The 7,433-nt window shown below is 55.9% G+C and overlaps 1 protein-coding gene across 1 annotated transcript; it reads left to right on the top strand.

The window, feature by feature from the left end:
• The first annotated feature begins 2,262 nt into the window (after positions 1-2,262).
• LOC121851886 (homeobox protein six1b-like) lies at positions 2,263-5,809 on the top strand. The gene is made up of 3 exons (XM_042345973.1): positions 2,263-2,699; positions 3,912-4,075; positions 5,527-5,809. The coding sequence occupies exons 1-3, from the start codon at positions 2,307-2,309 to the stop codon at positions 5,807-5,809; spliced, it is 840 nt and encodes a 279-aa protein (XP_042201907.1). The 5' UTR covers positions 2,263-2,306.
• The last annotated feature ends 1,624 nt before the right edge of the window (positions 5,810-7,433 follow it).

Below are 7,433 nucleotides of genomic sequence, written 5' to 3'. Positions count from 1 at the left end.
AAAGTGTAGTGACTGTGCGCTTGTGCATTGCTTCCCCCAGTCACATCACGAAGAGGGAACGCCGTGTAAGTAAATGCAAGCCGCCTCCTTCAAGGCCCCCTTCGACTGCGCCCCTGGCCATCCTCCTAACATCCCACCCTCCCTGCCCTCCACAACCCCCCCCCCCACCTCCGATCCCGACCCCAGCTCGGGTCCAAATCCCTGACTGTCCAGCGCCTTGGGACGTCCTCCTGACGTGAAACGTGCCGTGTAAATGTTGTGTGTTATCAGCGGACGGGGATCAGGGACAATTGTCTCAGAGACATTATTATTCATCCCAACCCCTGTGGCCAAACCTCTCCCAACATCTCGGTCCAACCACGTGCTCTCACTCACTCTCTCTCTCTCTCTCTCTCTCTCTCTCGTGCTTTCTCCCTTCTCTTTGTCTCCTTTCCCTCTCTCTTGCTGTGTCTCTCCCGCCGTCTCGGACTCCTTCGCTCACTCCGATCTCTTTCTCTCTCTCTCTCTCTCTCTCCACTCACTCGCTCTCTCTTCCCCGGTCACTCTCACTTGTCCCTGTCTCTGCGGAGATCTCCCAAGACTTTCTCAGTGGAAAAAAAAGCCGTATCAACGTAAGCTGTTGTGTCCCCATCTCTCTCTCTCTGTGTGTTTACCTCTTTCTCTCTCTCTCTCTCTCTCTCTGTGTGTTTATGACTTTCTCTCTCTCTCGTTACCCCTTTTCTCGCTCTGTTCATCCCTCTGCCTCTGTTTTCTCTCCGTTAACCTCTCAGCTCTCCGCCTGAGCTGTCAGCACAGCCGACGATGATAATAAAACAATAATCCTTACTCGTGGATTCACATCGAGAAGACGTCTCAAAGCGCTTTGCCCGGATGTCCCGTAAACTCTCGCGGCCGTGTGCTCTGTGGTCCTGTAGCGAAGCATTTGCCTCTCAAGCGGAGAGGACCCAGACTTGAATCCCGTGCGGGCGAAATGTTAGGCGAAGCGTTACTCCGCACTCACGCAACAACACGCGCACACGCAACGCACACGCACGCGCACACGCCTCCGTTTACCAGCAGTAGATTGGAACCTGGAACCTTCAAAGCCCCTCCACGGCCTCGCTCCCCCCCCCCACCCCCCACCTTACCTCTCCGACCTCCTAACCCCCCCCCTGCCCGCTCCCTCCGCTCAGCGGGCTCCGGCCTGCTTCACGTCCCCCGCCTCGCTCGCCCCGCTATCGGCGGGCGGTCCTTCCGCCACTCTGCCCCCCCCACCCTCTGGAACTCCATCCAGCAGTGCCACCCTCCCTCGCCCCCTCCTTCAAGACCCACCTCAAGACCCTCCTCTTCGACCGTGCTTTCGATCTCCCACCCGGACCCCCCCCCCCCCCCCCCTCCAGCTCGGGTCCGCAACTCTGTCTGTCCAGCGCCTTGGGACGTCCTCCTGACGTGAAAGGCGCTCTACCCGTGTAATTTTGCTGTTGTTGTTGTTGTGTTGGCCGAGCCCAGGTGGTTGGAGTTCCCGTTGCCTCCAGCAGGTGGTGGTGAAGCCTCATGGAGGTGGAACGCGGACACCCTCGGCCAACAGTCACTGGGCTCGGCAGTTGGCGAGGGGACCTCGGAGGGTTGGAGGGAGGACACGGGGATCGCACCTGTCCCGGTCCCGGGGAAAGACTGAGTCAGAGAAGGAGATGGTGTGACACAGTGAGGGTGACCCAACGCAGCCTCAGTCACATGTTGTCGCTGACCCGGGGAGGGTGGACGGACGCGTGTAGAGGGCGCTTTACTGCGTCTCTAACCCTGACCCGGGAGTGTAGTGACTGTGTGTTACCGCGCCTCTAACCCTGACCTGGGGCCCTGGGAGCGTGTAGAGGGCGCTTTACTGCGTCTCTAACCCTGACCCGGGAGTGTAGTGACTGTGTGTTACCGCGCCTCTAACCCTGACCTGGGGAGCGTGGACGGACGCGTGTAGAGGGCGCTTTACTGCGTCTCTAACCCTGACCCGGGAGTGTAGTGACTGTGTGTTACCGCGCCTCTAACTGGTGGCGGGGGGGGGGGGGGTAAGTGCGTGCTGGATGGGGGGGTCAATCTGACTCTGTCTCCATGGTGAATCAGACAGAACCTGATCCCTTGAATCTCCCACGGGCTTTGGTACAACCAATGACTGTTCCTGAACCTGATATGAATCTGGAATGTGATCTGGGGGATCTGATTTCTGCCCAGAGAGAGAGAGAGAGAGAGAGACACACACACACACGCACACGCACACACGCACACGCAGGCTGTGTTAGTACCTGGGCTCTCGCTGTGTCTCAGCCTCAGCGATCATGTCCATGTTTAGCTTCGGCTTTACCCAGGAGCAGGTGGCTTGTGTGTGTGAGGTGCTCCAACAAGGAGGGAACATGGACAGGCTGGGGAGGTTCTTGTGGTCACTGCCCGCCTGCGACCACCTCCACAAGAACGAGAGCGTGCTGAAAGCCAAGGCGGCGGTGGCTTTCCATCGGGCCAACTTCCGAGACCTGTACAAGATCCTGGAGTCCCACCACTTCTCCCCCCACAACCACCCACGGCTGCAGCAGCTGTGGCTCAAAGCTCACTACGTGGAAGCCGAGAGGCTGAGGGGCCGGGCGCTGGGGGCCGTGGGCAAGTATCGGGTCCGCAGGAAGTTCCCGCTGCCCAGGACCATCTGGGATGGCGAGGAGACCAGTTACTGCTTCAAGGTGAGTTTGCGTAGAGTTTGAGAAGGTGAGAATTCGCTGGACGGAAGAAGACCATCCAGTTCAAGCCATCGCTTGACATGTCGTGTCCCAAACTATACACTGTATTATCCCCAGATATTATTTTCCAGCAGGAATCGATCTCATTTGTTCTTGAAACAAACAACACTTTCTTCTTCCACCGTCCGTCCGTCCGTCCGTCCGTCTCCCTCCCTCCCTGTTCACTGCGCTCTCTCTCTCTCTCTCTCTCTCTCTCACCGAAGTAGTGCTTCTGCAGATTTGTTCTGGATTTACCCGCCTTCAGTCGTAGTTTTACCACTTTACAGCGTATCCCGTGAAGCGCTTTGAGACGTCTCGAAGACGGGATAAGGCACTGGGTCAAATGCAAGGCTTGTTGTTGTTGCTGTTGTCGTCGTCGCCCGTTGAGTGTAGTGACTATCCGCCCCACCATCAGTGGATGAGCTTTCAGCCGTCCTGACCCGCTTGCCGGAACTCCATCCCAGAGCGGCTGCTCCTTCCCCTCGTTCAAGGCTTGTCTGAAGGCCTACCTCTTTAACCGTGCTTTCGGTTACCTGTCCCCCCCACCGTTCCCCCTCTCCCCCCCCCCCCCCCCCCCCCCCGAGCCCTCTCGTCCTCCTTAGCTGTGGCTTTTCACCCACAAATACACAGTCCAATCACTTCCCAAAATATTCTGTGAAGCGCTTTGAGACGTGTTGAAGACGTGGTAAGACGCTGCATCAAATGCAGGGATTATTAATCATTATGTTAATATTATTATATTATGATATATTATTATTAAATTATTACTACGCGTGGGGAAACTCTTCAGCCTATTTGGGCTCAAGGACATAACACAATAAACTGCCAGGAGGACAAGTCACTGATTTCCCTGTTGGGAGGATTATTGGCCAGGAGCAACTCAGTTCTCTTTCCAGTTGGGAACGTTTAAACATTCCCCCTTGAGCCTCGGTCAACCCTAACCCTAACGTCTCACCTGAAGGACGGCTCAACCAACAAGGCAGCTCTCCCCCGCGTACGGTCATGTGTGAGTCTGGGCGCAAACCGGCTGCCGCCATTTTGCCCACAAAAACAGTCGGGAACACTGGTCGGTAAGTCCCTGGGAAAGGCTTCACCAGGATTTGACGTCCCAGGAGCTTTTACCCGAAGCCAAGACGGTGACGGTGATGGTGACGGTTTCTCTCTTGCCGGTTTCAGGAGCGATCCCGCAGCACCCTGAGGGAGTGGTACCTCCACAACCCCTACCCGTCCCCCCGAGAGAAACGAGAGCTCGCCGAGACCACCGGCCTGACCACCACCCAGGTCAGCAACTGGTTCAAGAACCGCAGACAGAGAGACCGGGCGGCCGAGAGCAAAGAGAGGTAAACCCACCGTGGCTCCATCTGCCCACAAACATAACGCCATCCCAAAACACTCAGCGCAGATGTTTTCAACAGCGTGGAGACCTGTGGCTCGGGGGTTAGAGCCCTCGCCTCGCAAGCGAGAGGACCTGGGCTCGATTATTCCCGATTGAGTCAGGGCGAAACGTTGGGCGAGTTTCCTTACTGCTCACATACACACACACGCAAACACGCAAACACGCGTGCCTCTGTTCACCAGCAGTAAACCCTAAGCGGTCCTTAGTCGATTGGCGGATTGCTATTCCGGTGGTAATATGCCCTTAAAAAATAATACTAATAATGCGGTCACTCAATCCGCGACTGTTTGTGGGACGCTGCTGTGCGCGATTTGCTGCTGTGTTTCGCCCGCAAAACACGCAGTCACTACGCTCAACGGTGTGTCCCGTGAAGCGTCTCTGAGACGCCTCGAAGACGCGATCAGGCGCTGTGTCAAATGCAAGGATTATTATCCTCACGCTTCCACATATTTAGCCCATACAGTAAACGAGTGGGAGTTTATGAATGGATCCATTCAGTGCCTCAATCAATGGGTGCAGCATTCGCAATAAACTCAACCCACGGTATAATTCCGAGAGAGAGAGAGAGAGCGAGAGAGAGAGAGAAAGAGAAAGAGAATGCAGGGAGGCAGAGAGAATTGGAGAGAGCCAGTGAGAGAAGGGGACAGAGAGAGAGAGAGAGAGAGAGAGAGAAATACTGGAGTCCTGTTTTTGAGAGCACTTGGGTATTAGAATAGAGTCACAAGCTGTCCCAATGCTCATCCTGTCAATTGCAAGGGGACTCCTCACCACCACAGTCACTACACGTGAAAGCAGGGCCTGTGAACTTGGGCTTACACAAGGTTGAGTGATCTGATTGAGGGGTTTATATTAATAAAGGGATTTGCTCGGGCGGCTGCAGAGAAACTATCTCCTCTGGTGGGGAATCCAGAACAAGGTGGGCATCCTCTTAGCATTAGAGCCAGGACATTTAGCAGTGAAATCAGGTGGGAATCTCTCTCTCTCTCTCTCTCCGCGCCCCCACACCCCCTCTCTCTCTCTCTCTCTCTCTCTCCCCCCCACCCCCCCCCCCACCCCCACACCCTCTCTCTCTCTCTCCCCCCCAATAGGCTGTGGATTGTGGCTCTGGATCCATTCACATTGTCCAGACTGAGGTGGACACATGTTTTGTCAGGTCAGGGGATCGAGGGATACGGGGCAAAGAGGGGGGTAATTGGAGTTGAGGTACAGATCAGCCGTGAGCTAATGGAATGGCGGAACAGGCTGGAAGGGCTGAATGGCCTCCTCCTGTCCCTATGGGTCCTATGAAGCCATTTGAGACATTTCAGTGGTGTATCGAATGCGAAGATTGTTATTATTATTATTATTAATAATATTATTAATGAATAACTGACGAATATCTGATGTGTATTGCAGGGAGAACGGTGAGAACTCGAACCCTGGCTGTAAACAGCGGGCTGGCTGCTCGGGGCTGAGCTCCGAGCTCCAGCCCTCCCTACACAGCTCGGAGGACGAGGAGGAGATGTCTCCCTCGCACAGCCCTGACCCCCATGGCCTCCTGTACCCCGTAAGCCGGCACAGAGGGTCCGTCACCTCCCTCCTCCCTGCCTCGCTCAGCGGCAGCCTCCAGCCCTCGGAACTGATGCAGGACTCCGTGCTCGGGCCCCTCACAGACAGCCTGACACACTTGGACTCCTGAGCCGCACACCCGCCCGCGCGCCCGCCCGCCCGCCCGCCCCCCCCCAGCTCACAAACCAGGACTCTGCGGGGGACGTGTGCCAGGCCTGGAACACCGCTAACAAACCCACGCACGACCCCAAACACAGCCGTCACAGACACGTTTCAACACAGCCTCGTTAGCTCTTAATACGGTCATAGTGATGACGTCCGCAAACGTTTTGCACACGTAGTGAGTCAACGTCCTAATAAGAGACCGACCGGGGTTCAATTCCCGGGGCAGGGCAAAACCTTGGGCAAGTTTCCTTACTCCGCACACGCACACCCACGCACACGCACACACGCACACACACACGCCTCTGCTTACCGAGCAGTGAGTAGGAACCCGCGTGTTAAGTCGATTGGTGGATCGGTTTTCCGGGGGCAATAAACCCTTGAAAAAACAATAATAATAATGATTATTTGCTCACTTGATGCACGACTGTTTGTGAGGGCGTTGCTGTGCGCGATTGGCTGCCGCGTTTCGCCCACAAAGTAAACAGTCACTACACTTTACGTATATCCTGGGAAGCACTTTGAGACGTCTCGAAGACGTGATGAGGGTCTATATCAAATGCGAGGATTGTTATTATTAATAATATTAATAACGGGTCTCGGCTTCGCTGCTTTGCGGCTGCTTTTCTCTCTCTCTCTCTCTCTCTCTCTTTCTGTCTGTTTTTGTGCCGTTTTTTGGACAAGATGCAATATTTTGAGAAACTTTCCGATCGAAAAAGAATCTGTATTTTCTAATAATAAAATAAAAGAATGATTAAAAAGGAGGTCTTTAATGCGAGCGTTCTCCTCTGCGTGGCCGGAGCCTGGACGCCCCCGCGCAAAAAAAAAAAAACAAAAATAAGCGACGTCAGGACCCACGCTGCACGTGGCGACGGCAGGGGGGGGGGGGGGGGGGGGGGGGGGGGGGGGGGGGGGGGGGGGGGGGGGGGGGGGGGGGGGGGGGGGGGGGGGGGGGGGGGGGGGGGGGGGGGGGGGGGGGGGGGGGGGGGGGGGGGGGGGGGGGGGGGGGGGGGGGGGGGGGGGGGGGGGGGGGGGGGGGGGGGGGGGGGGGGGGGGGGACTGCACAAGCGTGAACTGTTGTTGTCTCGCCCGCAAAATACGTAGTCACTACGCTTTACTGTATGTTCTGTGAAGCGCTTTGAGACGCCTCAAAGACGTGATAAGGCACTGGACCAAACACAAGGCTTATTATTATTATTATTAATATTATTGTGGAGGCAGGTGAGAGCTCTGCCAAGTGAGCCGGGCTGGTACCCGCACCAGGGGGGCACCAGAGCAGTGTTTCAGAGCGTTATAAACGTGGGCATTAGACAGCAATAAAGTCACAATAGCCGTTCATCACATAACCTGTCTGGGCGACAGAAGAGAGAGAGAGCGAGGTGTAAGGTTTCGCCGTCTGGCTGTTTCCCGATCACCTGGACTGTCCATGTGAGGCTGGAATAGCTGCTAATGTGCCTCCAGCGTCCCTTAACGGCCATGAGCAATAATTTCCGCGCAGTCCTGGCATCCCAAGAACACGCGCCAGTACTCGAGGTGTTAAACTCAACTCAGGAGGTGACCGTAAGAACGGTCGAACGGGAAGGTTTTCAGTT

This window comes from Callorhinchus milii, unplaced genomic scaffold, assembly GCF_018977255.1.
Source record: "Callorhinchus milii isolate IMCB2004 unplaced genomic scaffold, IMCB_Cmil_1.0 Scaffold185, whole genome shotgun sequence".
Classification (NCBI taxonomy): Eukaryota; Metazoa; Chordata; class Chondrichthyes; order Chimaeriformes; family Callorhinchidae; genus Callorhinchus; species Callorhinchus milii.
The sequence above is the reverse complement of the archived record's forward strand: the minus strand, read 5'-3'. Positions and strand labels throughout refer to the sequence as shown.